The following is a 23,306-nucleotide window of genomic DNA, read 5'->3' on the forward strand; positions in this document are numbered from 1 at the left end:
TGATTTATTACAGAATTCATCAGCTATATGGGTTAGTTTTTAATTTTCTCAAAATTCATTGTGAATTCATGGGTATTTTCTCTAATCTCTCCAAACCACATTTGCTTAAATCAAACCCTTTTGCTAATACCTTACTCGATATCTTAACTGAATTGAAAAGTTTTAAATTTATCCAGAACTATAGGTAAATATAACTTCAGGCCAGGATAAATGCTAATTTTCAGTCTTTTGGGTTGTTTTTAAATCTCAAGGCAATGTTTTTAGCATAATGCTCCCTCTATCTTATTGATCTTCAGACTCTAGAACTGACACTAACCTGTTTAAAAGAAGCAGCATTCTTGTAACAGAACACATATTTTTAAAATTATATTTTTGTGATATGAAACATTCACCTGCATCAAAGAAATGAAGGTGAAGAAAAACCAGTGTTAGAAGACGGAAAGACTGTCATGTAGAAAAAGTACTCTCCTTTTAGAGAATACAAAAATTGGTTCATCAGCGTGTGTCAGAGCTCCAGAAAATAAGATGGTCTGTGCAGTGGGAAGCTTAGCAAGATGAGTGCTGGGGAGGGGGAGACTGTCAGTAACTGAGCAGTTGGTGTAGCAAAGCAGCTAAGATCTTGAGCTGGAAAGCTAGGCAGATCTTGAGCTGGAAAGCCAGGCAGCCAGTCCTGCAGTGTGCTTCGAACTCTGTAAATTTGGGGAAGTGATATAATCTTTCTGTGCCTTGATTCCTCATCTGAGTGTTATTGTGAGGATTAAACATGGTGTATAAAGCACTGTGTGCCCTATGCCGGGCACAGAGTAAATGTCTTCGTTGTTGCTACTGCTTCTGGGATGATGGGGGCTGTTCTTTAGACACCGAATACCTTCTCTATGCTGGGTATTCTTGGGCACTCAAAGGAGTCTGAGGCAGGGTTCTTGCTCTTGAGAAATTTATCTTCTCTCAAGGAAGATTAAATTATACATGATAAAAATGAAATAATTAAGAACCAGATTTCTGTGGCACTGCCTATAAAAGGTACTTGAGGACAGGGAGAGATCATTGTGAGCAGGAGCAGTCAGAAATGGCTTTAGGAGCAACTGAAGGTCTTGCTTAGAGCTCAGATGTGGAGAGAGGTTTTGTGGCGAAAGGATGAAGATGTATTCAGGCATTTACTGAGCTAGGCACAATGATAGGCTCTGATGAAAAAGATGTGGTCCCCGTCCTCTTAGAATGTATGGGCTGGAGATGGTGGGATGACACTTGCCAATAGATAGGTGGTAATAATACTGTAAGGCTGCATGCCCACACTGTGCTAGAGCTGTGTGCACCGCAGGGGCAGAGGGGAGTGGCACAGTCCCAGCGGGGGGTTGTAGGAGGCCCCCAGGGGGCAGGGGTGGAATCTGAGCAGAAACTTCTGAGATGTTGGGGGTTTCACCAGTGGAAGAAAGTAGAGTGGACATCAGGAAAGAGGCTCGAGGGAGGGCCAAAAAGGATATCTGGAAGTTAAGGAGGATAATTGAGACCTTAAGTAGCATGGTGAGCTGTGGGATTGCAACTTGGGCCACGTGGCTGGAGCGAAAAAAATGCAAGATTTAGAGTGGCTTTTGCAATAATCCAAGCATGGGGTGAGGAGAATATGTTCTGGACTAAGTCAGTGCCAGTGGGAAGACAGAGAAAGAGTGGGTCTAAAGACTCCTCAGAAGTAGAAACGGGACTTGTGAATTGAAGGATTGAATATAGAAAAAAGGAAGCCTTCAAGGTTTCTCTTCTAGGATCTCCTTTTCAGAGTAGAAGAGAGGACTTGAAGTCACCTCATTCAACCCCTCTATTGCACAGATGAGCATGCTGAGGCTCTGAGAGGTTGGGTGGATTGCCCAAGTTTACCCAACTAGTTCAGGGTGGAGCTGGGATGCTGAGGCAATGTCCAGGTCCCTAGGCCAGAGCTTTTTGCATCATGTCATGCTGACATATTGAGGTTGAAGCGTGACCCTGGGCCCCTATGCAGAGATGTTCTCCACGAGGTTGGAAAGACTGTCTGGGGCCCAGGTGAGAGGAGGGGTAGGAGATGTCATGACTGGAGTCAGAGCAGTCGTCGGAGGAGCCCCTCTAGAGAGAAGGGATCATTTAGGGCCTAGAAAGATGTCTAGAGTCTGGCAGCTACACATAGATGTTACATGGAGGTCAAAGCCAGTAAAGTGTGTTAGCATTAAGCATAGTGTAAATAGAGAAGAAGTTAAAAAAAAAAACCAAAAAAACTATACCTTGGAAAATGGACAAATGGACTGGCTCTCTGAGAGTGCTAGAGAAAAGGCTTCATGAACATGGTGGAAATAAGCTAATTATAAAACAATAACTGTCGGCTAAACACAGATCCAACTGTTGCTGAATTTTAAGTCCAGTTCGGGAAATGCAGTACCAAGCTGCAAGAAAGTACAAGTTTAAAGGCACAAAGATGGCAGATTGGCTTGACAAGTAACTGAAGCTGTGAATAATGATGGGAATCACTCCCTTGCAAAGTGCTGTAGGCACCTTCAAGAGCAAGGGGACTGGACTGGCTCTGTCGCTTAGAGTTTATGTTCGATGTAGAGGTCTTTGTAAACAATGCAGGTGATAAAATTCAAATGAGATCTTGTCACAAAGTAGAAAGAAGAAAGGCTACATTGGATAATTTCCTGCCCAGAATCCTTTCGTAGTACATTTGGGGAGTGAGGGGAAGAAAGAGAAAATCATATTTTAAATTTTAAATAAGCTGTTTTTGACACACCATGTAAGGCTCAAAATAATACTCTTTCTGTGCATAATATACAGATATGCAATTCAGCTAACTCCTCTGAATGGCTTGGTAATTTTATTCCTTAATCTTTTTTTTCTGAGGGTAGAAAATGCTACTTTTCCCCTCAATGAACACCACTGTGGACCAAGGCTGCTTTTAGCTTGTGACTCACTTCCTTGAGAGAAATAGGTAGCGTCTCCGGAGATGAGTGCTGTCGTGATTATTAAGAAAATACATGAAGTATAAGTACTGTTATCCTAGAGAAGATTAAGAAGAGAACTTAAGTACAAAAACTACAGTAGTTAGGGAGTTTTTAAGACAGAAATTATTAAGGGTACTGATTCAATTCCTTGATATAGCCAAAGAACGTTTGTTTTCATCTTAATCTGCCATGTAAGTCCTTCATGAAAAATAATTTTGCATCTGTAGTTCTTTTTTGAGAACTCAGCCTAAAATCTGCTAGAGAAATTTTGGAACTAACAGAATCTCTATTCTAATTGAGTGCTGCTCAGACCATGACTTTCTATATATTAGGAAGATAATTTTCTTTGTTTTTAATAATTAATTGAACTATTTTCAGAGTAATTCATTCCCTGCTTGCATTAACTTTAATGAGAATTTCACTTTCCATCTGTGTGACACTTGTTTGACTTATTTTACATTCATCAGATGATTCACTCTTTTATGGGACAATTTGTGTTTTAACCAATTCACATTTTTAATATTAGCCAGTTAAGGTACTGGTTATACCAAATAAAACCCATGGCAATTTAGGTGATTTTCATCCCTAGGAACAGGACACTCTTATATAAATCCTTTGAAATTTGACTTCCAGCCCGGAGAGCAACTCCCTCCAGAGATGACTGTGGCGCGATCTTCCGTTAAGGAGTCCTCCAGAGAAGGCACCTCTTCATTCCATGCACGGCAGAAGTCTGAGGTCTGAATTTTCTAGAGCTGCTACCTTTTACAGTAGAACATGTCTGTAAAGATTGGTCACTCAACACCATTACAGTCTATCTTTTAAGATTTATTCGTACCCAATCTCCCACAGATAATTCGAACTGACTTATAAAGTAAGCAGTTTTCCTCATGCCATAATTCTGAGTTTTCTCTTAAATAGATCCTGGAGTAAATTATAGATCAATTAGGCACTGTTCTACGTTCACAGGCTACCTCATTATCTCTCTGTTGTTTACTTTTTATAAACCTATTTTTTATCTCAGGGTGGAGCGTATCATGACCCCCACTCTGATGATGGCACTGTCCCCAAAGAAAACAGACACCTGTACAATGATCCTGTTCCGAGGAGAGTTGGCAGCTTCTACCGAGGTAAACCCAGCTCCTAGCACCCATCAGGGTCCTCTCTTCTCTCCCCCTCACTACACATCCAGGCTGCACTCTCCCCTACATTTCACTGCCCTGACTTCCGGTAAGCGTCATTCTTACCTGCACTACTGCCTTCCACCTCGTCTCCCTGCCTTGGTTCCTGCTGTCTTAGTTCAGACCCTTGTGGCTTCTGACTTGGGTACTTTGAGTAGCCTCCCAACTGCTCTCCCTATCTCTAAGGTCACCATCAAAACGGTCCCTGGAATGATCCTTCTGAAGCTGTGTTCCGACCACACCACTCATTCATTCGATTAAGTCATAACATATATATTTTAAAATTTATTTATTTTTGGCTGCGTCAGGTCTTAGTTGTGGCATGCGGGATCTTTCTTTGCGGCACACAGGCTCTTCACTGCAGCGCGGGGGCTTCTCTCTAGTTGTTGCGCGTAGGCTCCAGAGCACGTGGACTCTGTAGTTGCAGTGCGCAGGCTTAGTTGCCCTGTGGCATGTGGGATCTTAGCTCCCCGACCAGGAATCGAACCTGTGTCCCCTGCATTGGAAGGCGGATTCTTAACCACTGGACCACCAGGGAAGTCCCAAGTCATAAAATATTTATCGATGTCACTTGTATGTCTGACACTTCTAATTTAGAACGTCAGTGAACAAGACAGCCAAAGGTCTCCACCCTCACAGAGCTCACATTCTCATGAGAGAGCAACACTAAATGTAATAATTACATAGAGCAGTAAAAGATAATAAATGCTACAGGGAAAAAAATATAGCAGGGCAATCCATTGCCTCCACCCCAGCCCCAGTCCTCTATCTCTCATCTGCTGAGAGTCCTCTGGCGACTTCGCATTGGCATCAGGACAAAATCTGAGTTCCCTAAGATGGCATTCTAGACTTTCTGTGCCCTGGCCCTTGCTATCCTCTCCAGCTCCTCCTCCTCCACTCTGGTGCCCAGCCTGTGGGACTCACACAGGCCGTGCCCTCCTCTGACCTGAATGCAGTACTCCCCCTGCTTGGACAACTTGTTTCTGTCCCTTTTGAGATTCTGCTTTGAGGTCCTCTGCAGTGTGATGGCTTCCCTGCCCACCTAGGTGAAGTGAAGTGTTTCCTCTTTTGTTCCGCCCATGGCCCTCTGTCTCTAACATGACACACACCAACCACATGGTACTGATTCTTTGTTTACATTTCTCTCTCACAAGGTTACAAGGCCCTTTACCTTTTCCTCTTTTACCCTCATTGACTAGCACACTGCCTGGCAGTTTCATAAATATTTGTTGATTGGATGAAAGAAAATCTTCAAGTGTACTTGCATGACCTTAAAAATGTGCTTTGATGTTTGACAACTATAACAGATGTTTCAGTGGCTGAATGGATTTAGGAGAGATTGAGAGAGAAAGGTTTCACCTTTAAGGAGCTATGTAGTAATAGAGTGGGAGCCCCCAGGAATCCCCAGCCCCTAGTGGTGAGACTGGCAGTAAGCCCACTCGGTAAGCCTCCTGAGTCCGTGAGGCTCAGCTTCTCAAAGCCTCCTTCAAGGGTCACCACGACCTTCTACAGCTGCCACATCCACATTGCCCAGCTTCTCGTTATTCTGTTGATCTGGGAGGACAGCTGGAAAGGGCAGGAACTGGGGGGTAACACGGACAACCGCTTGGTCATTTTAACTAGGAACCTGAGCTAAATAAATGCATACAAGTGTTATGCAGGACCTAATGTATATTGAATGATTAGGCTACTCTGTTCCCTCCTAGCCCAACCTTTGAGAAAAGAATAAGGCATTGAATATGCCTTTTGATGCATTTATTATTCTTTTTTCTGATGCCATGGTTACTTTAGAACCTTATGGGACTAAAACTTTAATTCAGATTAAAGTTAATTAAACATGGGACTTCCCTGGTGGCACAGTGGTTAAGAATCCGTCTGCCAATGCAGGGGACATGGGTTCGAGCCCTGGTCCGTGAAGATCCCACATGCCGCGGAGCAACTAAGCCTGTGCGCCACAACTACTGAGCCTGCGCTCTAGAGCCCGCGAGCCACAATTACTGAGCCCGTGCACCACAACTACTGAAGCCCGCGCGCTCTAGGGCCTGCGTGCCGCAGCCACTGAGCCCACGTGCTGCAACTACTAAAGCCCGCGTGCCTAGAGCCCGTGCTCCACAACAAGAGAAGCCACCCAATGAGAAGCCCGCGCACCGCAACGAAGAGTAGCCCCCATTCACCGCAACAGAGAAAGCCCGCGTGCAGCAATGAAGACCCAACACTGCCAAAAATAAATAAAAAATTTTTTAAAAAGTTAATTAAACAAAATATTGTAGTGTACATATAAGCAAAAGTCTTTTCTTCTCTCACTGTAAGTTTTACTTCCAAAGTGGATCATACACATGTTATTTCTATAGATGTCTGGAGAGTATACTTTAATATTAAAATGTTAACTAAGTTTTCAATTAATTAATTAGTCCTTGACCTCTAGAAACACAGTTTTATTTTGATTGCAGGTGAATTAACTTGGTTACTATCAGCAAAGCCCCTCATAATCGACTTCACTGTTTGGCAGGTAGAACATTTTTATTTTAGAAAGTCCAGAAATAGAAGGAAAAGATTTAACTAGGTGAAACATTTGGAGACATCGCTTATTTCAATCATGCTACTAAATCTAACTGGATGAAGATTTAGTGGTATCATTGAAATGACAGATTTTTTAGTATATTTCCCATTTTCAGTCCTGCTGGCCAAGAGTCAAGTAATATGGTGTCATTTGTCTTTATATACAGCCTGTATATTCCTTTTGTGATGAAATTTGCAATATATTTTCATTTATGACCAAGCTTAGAAATTGATAGAAAAAGATAATACCCACCCACCCCCCAAAGAAAAGCAGACAAGTATTTACTCACATACATTGTGGTTTGTCTTTTTGTTTATTCCTGGATTAAAAACTTAGAGAAAAATAGTATTTTTGTACAAATAACCATATCTCTTTGGAATTGAGTTTAAAAAATATAAAATTGATGCCACCTCCCAAGTGGCAACGCTTAAACTGTAGTTTGTGTATTCCAGAACACATACTGTTAAGAATCACTTCACACTAAGAATAGATTTTACGTAGTTGGGTCTATGATGTAAGAAAGCCTCAACTTAAAAGAATGTCAAAACAGGGAGATGGGGATCATATTCATACTTTTAAATCTCCTACGATATTCTCCAGTTTATCAGCTGACACATCAATTTATGCCTTGAATATATATTGCCTGGTGTTAATTGACCCTTGCAAGTTACTGTCATAAGCAGTTGGGGGTGGGGGGAATGCTCCCTGGAATGCCTCCAGCCTCAGAAAACGTAAGAGTTATATGAAGGGCAAATAAGGATTTTGACTTATCCTTTTGTTAGTTTATTTTGTTTGTGTGAGAGAAAGTGCAATAGAACAACCTGAGAACTGCTTTAACCAAAAGAGTATATCAGTGGCTTACTTTTTCTTTGTTCAGTGCCATCTCCACGTCCAGATAATTCTTTCCATGAAAATAATGTGTCAACCAGAGTTTCTTCCCTACCATCAGAAAGCAGTTCTGGAACTAACCACTCAAAAAGACAACCAGCATTTGATCCATGGTGGGTATTTTAGCTTGTTTTTACTCTTCTTTTTTCTAATTGTAGATTTTAGATTTCATAGAAATTCTGGATAAACTTTTTAGCATTCTTTCCCCTGCTAGGCCTTTCTTTCTAAAGAGAGATTGTTTAATAAGGGAAATGTGATTTGTCATTATTTATAATAGTTTCTTTCATGTTCACCATTTATATTAAATACCATGTAAAAGAAAGAAAATATCCTGGGTCAGTACATACCTCATAAGTCTTCCATCGCCTTCTTCTGACATGATTGATGTCCTTTGCTGTCTTCTCCACTTGTTGCTGTTGAATCATGTAGCAGACACTTTGCTTAGCCCTTTGTGTGCACTGTCTCACTCAGTACTCACAATCAGCCTTTGAAGTAGGGGTGCCTCCCACTCTCCAGATGAGGAAACGGCAGCTTGGCAGCTTAGAAAAGGTAAGGAGCCTGCCTGGTGCTGAACAGCCAGAAACAGGGAGGAGGGAGCCGGGATCTAGACCTAGATGCATTCTGACTCCAAAGCTCGTGTCCTCTACTTCTGTGCCACCTGATTTTCATTCAGGGTGAAAAGAGAGAAATAGGGGAACAACCCTTCATGCTACCACAAAAATGTACTTTGTGTCATGTGTAATAAAAATTTAAGGAGAGAATTATAACATACATCAAGTCTCATTAGCAGATCTTGTCTTGGGGGTAGGACTATTTTTTTAATAATGTAGACTTTATATTCTCAGCTGCCCAGAAAGACTTCCCAGAATCTAGATGTGAGGAATGTTTATGTATTTCATAGAGCTGCTAAGTTCTCCACCAAGAGAATAAAATGGTGCCTCATTTTAACTCACTGAATTGAGAACGAGACCAATCTGTCAGATTCCATCTCTGCTGTTTACTGCCAGAATTCACACAATTTGGACCCTTTTGGCAGGGTTATATCAAGGTTTCAGTGTTACCATGCCCTATGCAGAAAATAACTTACTTATTTTTACAATATAAAAACGGTTTTCTTAAAGCTATAAATACTTTTTCTTTTATAAGCACACTTTATATCTATCGCCTTATTTATAAAATGAGAGTTTTAACATTAGTGACTCAGAGGTTAGACCCTGGAAATAGGATATCTTGACTAGTGTCACCTTTTGGCCATGTGACCTTCAGCTCTCTGCCCCTCAGTTTCCTTGTCTGTAAAATAGGCTAAGAATATCACCTCCCTCATCGGGTAAATAGGATCATTAAATGAAGTCAAACATCAAAGGCATCTAGAGCAGTGCCTGGCACCGTTGTGACTTGTTAACTTTAGCAGCTGTGGTTTTTGCCATTAATGTTCTCTAACTTCAGTATGACTTGCCAGGTGTCTCCTCTCCACTTACTTTGCTGATGAGCTTCAGTGCGTTCTTTCTCCGTGTAACGGTAGACAAGATCTATACATTAACCTGAGAGCACAGGTACAACTTCTTTAAGTTACCGGCGTTGACAGTTTTCAAGTGTGGTTTTGACAAGCCGTGAGAATAGGGTCTAAGTTGTGAGAACACAGAAGTACAGATGGAGTTGTTTTTCGTCTTGGTCATTGCATGATGAAGTGGTGATGGTTTAAAAGTGCGTCGATTGCATGTTAACATAGTCCTATGAAAATTAGGTAGGTCAGATTAAAACTAAATCCAAATGTGGGATTAACAGTCTTAACAGCATATTGTTTCTGTCTTTTTGATAATCAGTTTAAGTAGAGCTTGTTTAGACCTGGATATGTGTAGAAACCTAACAACAATTGTTTTAAAAAAGAGGCATAGTTGGGATGCTGACCTTTAGATAAGTCTTCATCAAGTCATCCTTACTCTGATACTGCTGTTATGAGGCTTGAGAGAATTCCAGAATTGCCAGGGATGAATTGGCTATGTTCTTTTGTTCTTACTACCCCTCATGATAATGCTGCTATGATAGTTCTCCACGCATCATATCTAACTTAGTCTAAGTCATCCATTAAGCTTGACTTGTCTTGGATTTTTTTCTTGAACAATATCTCTCATTGGTTCACCATATTTATATTTGAGAGAAATGCCGTTTGATAACTGTTACAAAAACATGAACAAACCATGGTGACATAGTGAATTGCTGTTCCTAAATTATCACTTACCTAAGAGCAGTCTGTTTCTCCTTGTTAGTAGTACTTCCATTTCTTTGGAGAAGAGGATATTTGTACAGTGTCCACATTTCTTGCAATGGAAAAATCAAGGTACTATGTCATACTTTAAAGTGATAAATGGAGAGTGTGTAGTATAATATCCAGAGCTGTTATTCTGGCCATCCCAGCTGTCCAGAATCCAGTTAAGAACAGGGAGATAAGCCAAAATATTTCAGAACAACAAAAATAGGGTTAATGCAGTCAGATCGATCATCTTTACTAATGGGAAAACACCTCCACCCTCCCTGTGAGCCTGTTTATTCTTCTTTTATGCACAGTTCTAGCAGTTGGCACTGAGGTTGTCAGGCAAGAAATAATCCCAGGTAACAGTACAGTGTGCAGAGGGAGAAGGATCCTAAACAATAGCTGTAGAGAGAAGAGGGGTATTTTTGCTTTTTCTCAGGCCCCAGTGGGAAAATCATTTCTAGCTGTATGGTCTTATACATAGAACAGATATCCATGTAGAGTATATATCTTTAAAATAGGCTGCTCTTAACTTTCCATAAAAAGACAAAGTGTTTAGAAAGACTGCTGTCAAAATTGGGTTAAAAATTGACACTTAAAAAGTAAACCAAATTAATTAGAAATCCCAGTAGTTGAGATAAGTGAAGAATTGCTGTCACTCACTTGCACAATCCCAGGCTTTCTCTTCTTGTAAAGTTATGAAGACATTGGTATCCATTATTACTTGTCATGATAACTCGCAGAATTATTCCTGTAGAATTAGTCGCTGACTTCCTACTCTCAGACATTAGCCGACCCACCCTAGTCACACTGGCAGGGCGGGAGGGTGGCAGGGAAAGTGTCACAGAGTAAGCGTCTCTCCTCTTCTGCGCGCCTTCATGCTGCTGCTCTTGGGGGGATTATGCTGGCGCTTCCTGGCCCTCCGTCAAACCTGTGGGTCTCTTGCCTTGAGTCTGTGAGCAGCTTGAGGTCACACTCCTTGTTTTAGTTTTTCTCTGTATCTCCAACACCTAACACAGATCCTGGTGCATACACAGTACTCTGTAAGTGTTGGTTGGCTTTGATTCAGTCAGTTTTAATTCCTTCCTTTTTTTAGGTGAGTCTTTTGAATTCTCTTTCCTCTTAACCCCTTATGGAAGTAGTAGCTGTTGTGGTAGATACTGTTCGAGTCCCATGACTGTTCAGGAAGGAGACTGTTATTGTTAACCGCCCCCCCACACCCCTCCCCCATCATCCTCACTGCCCACCCCACCCCCCACTGTGCCAAGTGACTAGCTGGGTGGTCCTTCTGAAAGCTCCTGTCCCTGTGATTTATGTGATCACCCACTTGCCCTTCTCTTGTGCTACTTGAAACCATCTGTTGCCTGTTGCCTGTACAGTTAGTTAGCTCAGCTCAGCACACACTGTTGACCGTACCAGGTAGAATCAATAGCAGGGTCCAGAATTCACAAATGAGATTAAGTCATGCGGCTCACTCTTACCCTTTGGGTGCACTACTGGTTATAAATGTTCAAGTCTTTTCATTCATTTGTACAGCACACAGCTTTTTAGGTGCCTGTGTTCCAGGCAGCTTCTCTCCATCCCTGAGTCTCTCTCACAGGCTTTTCTCCCTTCTCTTTCTCTGTTAATTCTCTGTATGTGTATGATTCAGTGTAGCTTCTCCCTCTCTTTGTCTTTTCCCTCTGTGTCTCCCTCTCTCTCCCCGACTGGCACTCTTTCTTTCTCTCTGACTTCCTTTTGTGTCTTTTGTGATGCATGCATACTCATGCCTTACTCCTAGCTTTCATCCTCTAGTCCAAGGGTAATTTATTTTCTTTTTTGCTTTGGCCCCTGGAATCTTTTCCCACCTGGATCTTGGCCCTACCGCCTCTCTGCAGCTCCAGTTTGAGGATGTTTTCCTCATCATTCCCCTTTCCCCCTGGGCTCTAGTTTATCCAGTGCCTCTGAAGAGACCCTGTGGAGAGTCTTTGATTCATCCTCTGTTTTGGGGACACAAGGAACTGCAAACACCGGGCTTTTTGTCCTGCTGCTTCTTCTCTTTCAGTACCCTTCCCCCACCCCCACCCCATCCTCTCACTTTTATTTTATTGGACAGACTCTTCTTCCTACCCAAATCCTGCTCCTCCTAGGACTAGTGTCTCAAGCCTTCACTTCCTCTCATGCCAACGTTAACATTCTTACAGTAACGCCCATTCCCATCCTGAGATTGTGGTCATGATGAATGTGTCCCCCTTAAAGATTTCCTGGGTTGGCAGAAAGCACTTTAACTACTGACCCTCAGCAGACCTTCGAGATTTTGTTAGACTTTAATTCTGATTAGCAAAAACTTCTACCTCTTAATCTGAGTACTCTGTTGTGCTTCTAGGTTATGTGCAGACCCCATTATGGAAGGACATAAGCTATATCATAAGCATATAATTCTTTAACTTCTGGAAGTTACAGAACATTAGGAATAGTATTGCTGGTTGGACTAGATGCTCTCTAAGGTTCCTTTCAATTCTGAGAGTGGTGCTTTTGTGATTCCAGGAAACTACTTACACTGTTCTGCTGTGTTCTGTAGAACCCTCACATAACTGAATGCTGTGGCCTGGAATTTAGTTTAGGTCAATCTGTCTTTAGGCCCCATCCAAGGGTTTCATCTCCTTAATCTCAACAGTACTTGTCATAAGAAACTTTGACCGAATAGGCCCAGTCTGTCATTAGGATGAGAGTGTTTTTTCCAGCACTACAACACTGAGTTTAAAGAATCTTTAACTTTTCCCTATTCTATTCTCACTCATTCCATCATGTCTGAAGTTTTTTAGCTTTCAAAATTTTAAATGCATCATTCTGAGTCCCAATGCTAATTATTTTATTGGTTGTGTTGTATTACAAAACTTTAACTTGCAGAACTTGGAACTCTCTCAGTGAGGTTTAAAATTGCAGGTCCTAATGAGTTTCAAGAACACTTGAGCTTACAGTACATGTTTTTACTTCTTTGGTATTCCCATTAACTTTTAGACCAAACACTTTAGAAGAAATGACCATTGCTGCTTCAAACAGTCATGGTTTTTACTTCTTGTTTTTTGTCTGTTTGTCTCTCTCTCTCTCTACTCTAAATTGTTTCCCTTGTGGTCTTTGATCATGAGTTCGTCGCTTTTCAAATGAATTTTGTGTGGTTTGTAAAACCTTTTTATTATATCTGCAGTACATATTTGTTGTTGAAATTAAAAAGTAACAACAAATCACCAATAATCCTACTACCCAGAAATGATAACTATTAAGATTTTTAAAAATTTTCTTCCTGCTTTTTAAAAAATGTGTGTATATATACACATATATGCCTTTTTAAAAAAATACAGTTGGGCTCATATGATGTAGAAAGTTTTGAATCCTGCTGTTTTCACTTCATATTGTAGTTGGAATATTCCTTCATATTAGTGAAAAATCTGTGAAGATGTGATTTTTAAAAATAGCTTCATGGTGTTTTCTATCATGTGGATCTGTAACGGTTTGTATAGATGTTTTCTGCCTTCACACAGGTTTAATCAAGTAAAGGATGCTGGTTTGCTCATATTTTTTTAGATGTTCTGGTAACTTTACTGTTCAGTACTCTAAAACCATAAATGTGAATGAATTCTGTCATCTTTAATGTTTCTACTCTTGATTTTGGGGAATAGCTAATAGAAGGAATTCAGTCATTTGAGAAAATGGTTTTCCACAGTCATCTAGATGTTCAAATTCAAAATAGGGCCCGTGGAATGTGCCTTTTTCAAGAATGACACCATTCCAGTTGTTTTTTAAAGACCATAAATTAATTTAAGTAATATAGGGCCTCTGTTGGGGCTTCCCTGGTGGCGCAGTGGTTGAGAATCTGCCTGCCAATGCAGGGGACACGGGTTCGAGCCCTGGTCTGGGAAGATCCCACATGCCGCGGAGCAACTAGGCCCGTGAGCCACAGTTACTGAGCCTGCGCGTCTGGAGCCTGTGCTCCGCAACAAGAGAGGCCGCGATAGTGAGAGGCCCGCGCACTGCGATGAAGAGTGGCCCCCGCTTGCCACAGCTGGAGAAAGCCCTCGCACAGAAACGAAGACCCAACACAGCCAAAAATAAATAAATAAATAAATAAAAATTAAAAAAAAAATATATAGGGCCTCTGTTAACATACAAATAGTCACCTTCTTGGGGCTGAGGTGTCTTGTTTACTCTCTTTTAATATCTCCTATTTGTATTAAAATACCTGGTGGTGTCAGTGGTATGAAGCTTAATGTCGTTATTTTCAGTTAGAAGCTTTTTTTCCAGAAGAGTGCTTTGTATTAAAGCATTCATCCTGTCTCCATTTTTTCATACCTTATCTATTTTTTATTTAGTTTTAATAAATAGATATAAGATTTTTATAAAGGGATTTTCCAGTTTCAGGCAATTTTTACTTTTATTTGTAAGGTTTCTGTAGCAGTATTGATTTTTTTTTTTTTAATGTTCAGTACCTTGGCAAGCCACTAATAATGAACTTGTTAAGCTGGTTTTTAAAAGGTAAATAGAAAAACGAGGATACTGAAAATGTTTCTGTTTCTCTCAGAGGGTTACAGAAAAGCCATCCTTCAAAGTGTGTGCTTTTCAGACTCTCTAATTCTGAGGTTTTCAACAGCATGAAAATGGTCCTGCAGCATAGTTACAGATCATTTGTAATAATGCTCAAATTGCTAGTTCGAGTGAGCCTTTGCCAAAGGCTAATCATTAACCATGGTTGATGAGATTCAGTTCCTTCTGTGCTTTTTAGAGGCTCTTTACCTATGTGCTTGATTCTTCATGGCTATTTGAACCTGGTGTCATGCATTTTTAGTCTTCATTATATTTGTCATATAATGGCAGGAGAATGATTGAAAGGTCAATATGATAAAAATGTCTTCCCATTTAGGAAAAGTCCTGAAAACATTAGTCATTCTGAACAACTCAAGGAAAAGGAAAAACAAGGTTTTTTCAGGTCAATGAAAAAGAAAAAGAAGAAATCTCAAACAGTAAGTAGATGGCCAGTTTCTATTTACAGTGGCATCCGTATGAGTCTACATTAGTCTGTGGGTACTTTACACTTTGTATGTGACAATCAAAGTGAATTATTTTCTTATTGAGACTTAACATGCATATACTGTATATGTTTCTTTCTCAAATTCTATACAACTATCCTCCTCTCACAGAGCCTTTTCTATGTTCAACAGAATCTCCAGGAATAGAAGAAATTTAATTTGGATGAAAGAGAATGCTTTAACCCTTTCTCAATAAACATCTTATCCATGTGGGTTTATATTCATGTAAAAACTATGAAGCTGCAGGATTTATTTCTCTCTGAGGGTTAAAGATACGTGAAAATTTAGGAAATGGTTTTGGTTTGTGTTTAAATCTTAAAATTCTTAACTAACCATCGTTCATTATGGAGAATAATAATATCAGATAACCTGGCTGGTTATCTGATTCCCATGTTGACAAGTGCATTTCTGGGCTGCCTAGTCACAGACAGGTCATAGTATTTGACATTTCAGGGCTTGCTTTAGTAGGACATGTTTACCTTGTGATTGAACTGTGAAATGGAATGAGTCTCATTTCCTGAGAGCTCTCCACCTGAACCAAGGGCTGGCTGCATGGAACTGTGCACGTCACATCACTGAACCAACCAGGCAAGGATTCTGCTGGTTAGTGATGTGAGAACACGTGGGGAAGCCAGGCCTCCAGGCCAGGAGGAACGTCTTCACCCACACGAGGCGTTCTTCCTGCTTTGCTTTATGACACCTTTGAGACTAGACAAGGTTGAGTCAGCCATTTTAAATTATTTTGTTTCTAGTTTTACTTCATACATGATTGACTCTCGTTTATTTAAAAAGGAAAAAGGCATAATCAAAATGACCTACTCAGATGGACTTCATTGATTTCATCTCTTAAGATGAATAGACTCAGTTTTTCTGAGGTCTGTTTGGTTATGAAAAGTCTAGGATTATGACTCAGTGGTGAGTAAAGATGAGATAGATGATAGTAAAAAGGAATATAATATTTGAAGTAAGGATTTAATAAAGGCCTTCCTAGATTACCTTTCTATATTACTCTTTACTTGCTTGTTTGTTACATTTATGATGTCACTATAATATAAATATGAGCTCATTACAGAAAAATTGAGAAAAAAATGATCATTTCTAATCTCACCACCCTATCACAACTAGTATTAGGATTTTGGTATATTTCCTCCTAGCTTTTTGGCCTGTGCATATGTTTATGGAAAGAAGGTGGTTTTTTAGTTTGTTTTAAATAATAGTAGTCATTCTAGTATAATTTTGTATTCTGGCTTTTTAATAGTATTTCTGTCACACATACACACAATATGCTGGTTACTACACAGATTTTATTATCTTCATTTTAATGGCTGCATAATATTCCTGAAATGTTTATTTAGAAAAAAAACAAAACCTGCCTATATGGCTAACTGAAACTCACTTAAAGTAGAAGGTCCAGTCAAGATGTCACTTAGTTGCATATTAACTACATATGTTATTTAGACCAGATGAACAGAATAGACCTGATTTGAAGTAGAGAAGCTTAAAATATGTAAAGTGCTAATAAAACTTATATCATCATCTGTGGAACATATTTATCCATCATGAACATTAAACTTAGACTACCTCCTCCTACCCACTGTTATTTTTATTTCGAGTTTGTTTTTGTTCTTAACCTCAGGCCCGTAGCCATTGTGGGGTGATTAAGTGGAAGAAAGTAGCAAGGACACAGGAATTGAAGGTGTTTTTGAATGTAGATTTAGCTTTTGATGTCTGCCTTAGACCGACGTTAAACCTGCGGCTCACCATGGCATGAGTCAAGTATGTACATGTTGACTGACTATTATTCAGGATCTGGTTCAAATTTTAGATGTTTAAATAGTGTAGAGTAGGGTAAATAGGAAATTTACTATTCTCTAACATACTCTCCACTTGAGCTTACTTTTTTTAGGGTTTCATACTTTTCGTTTTTGATATGTAAAGCAACTGCAAAATATCTCTGCACATGTCACAATGACTTAAGCCTTCCAAACCAAAAGTTGTTTATACCCTCTGCATTTTTTTTAATTAAAAGAGGAAAAAAAAAATGTTTAAAGGACTTTGATATCTAGAGTAAGATTTCCAAAAAGCACTCAGCATAGTACTTCCTGGCAGACCTCAGGCTCCCAAGCTTGACATTGTGTTAACTCTGCCTCCTTCAAATGAGCATTGGAACAGAATTAAATTTAACTTTTTTTCACTCTCTAGAACTCAGCAAAAGGAAACTAGGTAAATGAACTTTGAAAGATTTAAAGCACTGTGGCCTTTGCATAAGATTCAACAAAATGGTAATCTGATACCCAGTGCACAGAGAGAAGCCTCTGTGGGTCCTAAATCTAGTTTAACCCCTTTATTTTGCTAACTGCCCAGGCAAGTTGTGACCTGCCCAAAGTTGCACAATCAGTTGGGAGAACGGGAGGTGGGTTCTCCTGAATAGTAGGCCTAGCTCAGTCCCTGCCAGGGGCCCACTGGTGCGGAGCGCCTCCGGCTACTTGTCTTTTTTTTTTTTTTTTTTTAATTGAAGTATAATTGATTTACAATATTATATTTGTTTCAGGTGTACAGCATAACGATTCAGTATTTTTGCAGTTTACACTCAAAAGTTATTATAAGATAATGGCTAGAATTCCCTGTGCTATACATTATATCCTTGTTGCTTCTCTATTTTATTTTATTTATTGTTTTTTTTATTGGAGTATAGTTGATTTACAATGTTGTGTCACTTTTTGCTGTACAGCAAAGTGAATCAGTTATACATATACATGTCTGAGGGCTTTCTTGTGGCCTCCTTAGACATGCAAGTTAAACTCTTCCTGGATCCCTGTCTTGGGAGCAGGTAACCTTATGGGCTATTTTACTCGAATGTCTTCATACACACCAATAAAAGATGATCTGAACACCTTCATATACATTCTGGTTCTCTGACAATTGAAATATCCAAAACAGGGAAAAGTCGTGCCAGAAAATCATTCTGTATTGTAAAGATGCCTGCTTTGACTCAAGCAAATCTGGAAGCCTCCTTGGGAAATCTGGCTTCAGTTCCACATTCAGACAGTTACATAAGCCCTCAGAGCATATGGTGACTTTGCCAACGTGGTAATTTTACCCTAGTTAGTATCTCAACTGGTAATCATGCTTCAGTTTAAAGATTGAACTTTCTGTTTCTTCACTTTTGTGGCGTATTCTGAATTGTGCCAGCTATTTTCCATGGGGTGAATACTTCTCACAGTGTAGAACCAGGCTTCTTCCTCAACGGTAGAATCCTGCAATATTGATATATTCCTCTTCCAAGTGATGTTTTCTGGTTCAAGAGTTGACCACGTTCAGAAAGGTTTGCGGTGTCTTTTTCTTTTTTCCTAATAGGCAGGCAGATTACATGGTAGATTATTTAGTTGCTTAAGTCCTCTGGCAATTAGGAAAAGATTGAAGTTCATCAGTAGCCCTTTAAACATAATTCTTTGTAACAGTCCTATTTCTGATAATAAATAAATAAATCCTTAAATGTTTTGTAAGCTTAATGTGAATATATGTGTGTGTAGGTCTCTAGAGACATTCCTGCTATAGGTATTGAGCCTGTCCGAATGTTCTTTATATACACAGAAGTTTCTACATGTCTTGAATTTACATTATTGGCATCTTCATGTCCAGGTGAGGAATGGCACAGAACCTCTCAAGTTGCGCACACAGCACAGAGATTCTTTCAGTGACTGTTAATATTTAACAATTTGAGGGCATCCAAGGGCTAGGAGTTTCGATAAGAACACCTTCTTTTTTTTCCTTGGCAGTTAGTTTATTTGTATCTTATATTGCAGACAGATTCCACCAACGGGGAGAATCCAAGCATCAAGAAATCCCTCTTTCCTCTTTTTAATTCAAAGAATCATTTAAAGCATAGTTCTTCTTTGAAAAAGCTTCCTGTAGTCACTCCACCCATGGTACCCATTTTTACGTATGGTAGCCCTGAAAACTGCTCCAGTAAACTTGTTTTACTGATGACAACAGCATGTCTTTTATTTTCATGGGGTCATATTCTCTTTGTGCTAGTTAAGTACCTGAGCCAGTTCCATAAATTCACTGAGATACAAATTCTTCGACATTCTGGATTTTCTGAATCAGTTAAGGAGGTTGAAGCGTAAAAGGCTATTAAACAAACAAACTAGTGAAAGGCTAGTTTGGGTTGTCTGATTAGCCAGTTGTTGGCAGACAGTATTCATAAAATCCCTCATTTCCTGTAAAGAATTTGATTAACATTTACAATTAACAAATGTCTTTTGGTTTGGCTCACAAAGTTTGTTAACACTTGGTTGGCAGTTTGTCTCTTTGAAACCAAGTGAAATTGACCAAATTGGGTGAGCTTGCAGGCTCCATGAAAAAACAGCTTCTGTTAGTTGGTGATTTGCTCTTTCCTTGCCTGGCTCTAGCTTTTGCTGGTCACTTAGTTGAAGGCCAGGGCTTTTGCACTCTCCTCTGTCCACCAGAATCGGTGAGTGGACCAATTGCATTCGTCTGGAATTTGTGGCACAAATTTCTAGCACTCTCATAGTGCATAATGCTAGACCCAGATTTACTGGGTAGTGTCTTGGGAATATGATTCAAACCATACTTTCTCACTTTGCTATCCTTAAAAGCTTGCTAGACTTCTTTGGCACCACCAAACACAGTGTATGGATCATTTTCCCAGCAGGAGCAAATTTTTGTTTTATTGAACTGGTTCATAACCTAACTGCAATATGGAATGAGGATACGGCAGCAGTTCCTGGTACAGCTCAATTTAACTGCTCTCTCTTACAGCGACTAAAACTAACAGCATGGGAATGCTTTGAGGGTTGAGGTTTAACAAAGTTGCATGACATCTGCCAATTTTTCCTAATGCAGGGAAAATTATTAAGAGGGCAGCAGACTTTAACTAGCATCACTTGCATTGTGAACATTGGGAGAGTTTTGATTTCTTTTTTTATTGAGTCTTCTTTGGAGGGGAGGGGGTTGAGTTTTGGTTTGGTTTGATTTGCTTTCGTTCTCCTCTTGCGTGTGGTTGCATATCCTATTTAGGCTTACTGGTGTGATTATTGAATCCTTGTCCATATTCTGCTCTAGGTGCCCAATTCTGACGGCCCTGATCTTCTGACATTACAGAAAGCCATTCACTCTGCTAGCACCCCAAGCAGCAGACCAAAGGAGTGGCGTCCTGAGAAGATCTCTGATCTACAGACCCAAGTGAGTGGTGCCTGCATCACTCCTAGACTCTCAGACTCTGCAGTGACCGGTCTCTCCTGAAGAGAGGACAGGGTTGAGAAATTTAGCCTCTCAATGTTACAGCAAGGCTGAGAGTCTCCCCAGAATATACCCTCAGAAATAGCCAGATGCATCTTGGGAGTCCAGATGAATGGAGAAAAAAAGCAAGCTTCTATTAGTCTTCACCTGCGGGTCGGGGGAGGACGATTAAGGGGAATGAATAAGATACGGTTCCAATCCACAGAAACTCTGCAGCCTAGGAGGGAGAGAAAATTCACAGATGACCATGATTCATGGTAAAGGTGAAGCGTACCATAAAATGTAGGGGAGGGTAAGAGGAGGTAGTGCGAAGATTAAGGGTTTGTTAAAGGTGGTAGCCTACAAACTGCGCCTTGAAAGACAGATATAATAAGCTTTCTAAAAGACTGTTTAAGCTTCTGAAATCCATACTAGTTTTGATAGAAAAGCGGCAAACATTCGCATTAGGAACTGCATATTAGAAAGTATGTATAGTCACGTTCCTCTGCCATAATGGGGGAATAAGCAGAAACCGAATCCATAAATTTTTCAGGTAACTGAGGTCTTATCTCCTTGAAGCAAACTGTTTTGATGGAAATTTTAAAATATTGTATCTTTTCAGCATCCCATAATGAGCATAGTAACATAATCTAACTTGTTTTTCGTTATATTCAATATTTTATAAATCTCTTATTCCTCTGTACTGAAGTTTCTCACAACCCTCATGAGCTTTTGAGGCTGTAGGGTTACTTGTGCCTATAAATGTTACTATGCCTATAAATGACCATGCGTTTCTGTGATTTGGAGGAGGAGGTTCTATTTTATAGGTTTATTGTTTTCTCTCTTTAACTATAAGCTGTTACTTAGAGCTGCTGAGAAGAGCTCCCTAAATTTCAACTGTATTTGCCCAACCATTTATATTTTCTGCTTCTAACATAATATTGGCTGGAGGAGCGAAGACAGTGTAGAGAACCAGATATCCCAGTTATTGGACGTGTACCCGAACTAAAAGCACAAGGCTCTGAGTGAGAGGGCCTGATGTTCTATTCCTCATTTATTTAAAAAAAAAAAAAAAAGAGAGAGAGAGAGAAAGTACAGGGTTTTAGAACCTTCCTTGTGTAACCACTTCTCTTGCTGAGAAGCTCTTTTCAGGTAACTTTATATCTCCATCTGAACTATTGTGATTGTTCAATAGTTACATGTGGTCAGGGCTGTAAAAATCACCAGGAATGACCATGGAGGATGCTTCCCCAGGAGCGATTTCTACTTGAGTCAGTGCTCAAGCAGTAGCCCCTGGATTTCAATGCCCTGTTCCTCCGACTCTTTAGTATTTCTTGAGATTATCAACATTTTACTTTGCTGAGCCCTTAAAAGCCTTGAGGCCCTTGAGGATTGGCAGCCAGAGGTGCCTCAGGCTGGGGCTTTGGCCCACGTGCCGGGGTCCGTGGTGAGGGCCTTGAATGTCAGGGTGCTTTCCCATGCCTCTTCTGACGGTGACCCCATCAAGCCTGATAAAGAGGAAAGGGGCGTGAGTCAGCTTTGGCCAGTGAGGAGCCTATGGGGCAGATGGCTTCTGGGACCCTCCCTCCTGTTTTGAAGTGCCCCCCACAGTGCAGCAGCCCATGAGGCCCAGGTCCCAGGCCCACAGCAGACAGGCTGTTAGGAGTCGAAGGCTTCCTATGAGTGAATTGTGTTTTAGAGTCTCTAGGGCTTTTGCTTATTTCTGTGTGCTTTGCATTTTTAGTGCCCAAACTTTACCTCCCCCTCAAAACAGTAAAAAACCAAAAAAATGATAAAGTGCAGAAAGGGAACATTGGGATTTTGCAATGCCAAGGGAAAGGGAAAATCAGGGAGATAAGAACAGAAGGGGGTACACGATCTTTAGCCAAGTATGTTGCTACCTATTGAAACATTACATTTTTTCAGTTACTCTTGCCGCTAGATATGGTCGAATGGCTGAGTTTTAGCAGGTGAAATCTAAGTGGCAGCTTTATGCGGAGCTGTTGGGAAGGAAGTCTTCTCGAAAGGGAGAAGCACATCCGTTCTTTTGCTTCTTCCTGATGGTTGGCGCATGAGACCTCCCCCCTCCCCCCCATAAAGACGGGATGCAGCCAGATAGAAGGTGCCTAAGCCTTTGATCAGTCACCATACCAGCTCTAGATTTCTTCTACGTTTCTAGGCTTTTTCATTAAAGAAAAATAACTTCAATCTTGCCTGAAAAAGAACAAAAGAACAGATAAGGCTGGACTGGCCCGTCCTCCCCCACACCCGCCCTCCCTGGCTCCACGCAGTCATCTCAGGTCTGTGCTCCGTTTCCTCCCAGCTTTCAAGTCTACTCTAAATTAAATCCTACATGCACCCTCATCTTTTCTTTCAGAGCCAGCCATTAAAATCACTGCGCAAGCTGTTACATCTCTCTTCAGCCTCAAATCACCCGGCTTCCTCAGACCCCCGCTTCCAGCCCTTAACAACTCAACAAGCCAAAAATTCCTTCTCAGAAATTCGGATTCACCCACTGAGCCAGGCCTCTGGTGGGAGCAGTAACATCCGGCAGGAGCCAACACCAAAGGGCAGGCCGGCCCTCCAGCTGCCAGGTCAGATGGACCCTGGTTGGCACGTGTCGTCTGTGACCCGGAGTGCCACAGAGGGGCCTTCCTACTCTGAACAGCTGGGTGCCAAGAGTGGGCCAAACGGGCACCCTTATAACAGAACAAATAGGTCCCGAATGCCAAATCTGAATGATTTAAAAGAGACAGCCTTGTAATGTGTGCTGGAGTGGGGGTGGGGGGGAAAGGGACAATCCGGTTAGGAGGGGAGGGGCGGGGGTGGGGTGGGTGGGGAATGGGCGGGGCCGGGGTGGTAAGCCAGTATTTTCAGCTTTATCAAGGTGTGTGCAATATTGTATGTGTGGAGCCAGCTGGCTCCTCACGGCCACAAATGCTAGTCAGGGATCTTAGAGCCCCAGGAGTTCCTTAGGGATCGCCAGTCCCCACGAGTCTTGTGTGAGAGTGGATAGTGTGCAGCTGAGGAAGAAGACAGTTTTGCCAGGTTCTCCCCCTTAGGTTCCAGCTCTAGTGCAATCGCCGTTGAACTTGGGAAAGCCAGGATGTGTTTTGGCACTGCAAGGGATAGAAAAATATGTGTTGACCGATGTCCTTACCA

General features: G+C 40.9%; 1 protein-coding gene across 3 annotated transcripts in view; it reads left to right on the forward strand.

The window, feature by feature from the left end:
- Positions 1-22,912, forward strand: part of CDKL5 (cyclin dependent kinase like 5) — a 174,528-nt gene extending 151,616 nt beyond the window's left edge. Inside the window, exons 13-19 of one of the 3 annotated variants that reach the window (XM_057538775.1) lie at positions 3,594-3,695; positions 3,982-4,087; positions 7,576-7,699; positions 14,735-14,834; positions 18,707-18,829; positions 19,989-20,108; positions 22,522-22,912. In XM_057538775.1, coding sequence (XP_057394758.1) covers positions 3,594-3,695; positions 3,982-4,087; positions 7,576-7,699; positions 14,735-14,834; positions 18,707-18,829; positions 19,989-20,108; positions 22,522-22,908 — 1,062 coding nt within the window. In that variant the 3' untranslated portion in view covers positions 22,909-22,912. The remainder of the gene's footprint in view (positions 1-3,593; positions 3,696-3,981; positions 4,088-7,575; positions 7,700-14,734; positions 14,835-18,706; positions 18,830-19,988; positions 20,109-22,521) is intronic. The other 2 variants (XM_057538776.1, XR_009006726.1) reach the window with 2 other exon arrangements.
- Positions 22,913-23,306: the final 394 nt, after the last annotated feature.

This window comes from Balaenoptera acutorostrata, chromosome X (genome assembly GCF_949987535.1).
Source record: "Balaenoptera acutorostrata chromosome X, mBalAcu1.1, whole genome shotgun sequence".
Lineage (NCBI taxonomy): Eukaryota > Metazoa > Chordata > Mammalia > Artiodactyla > Balaenopteridae > Balaenoptera > Balaenoptera acutorostrata.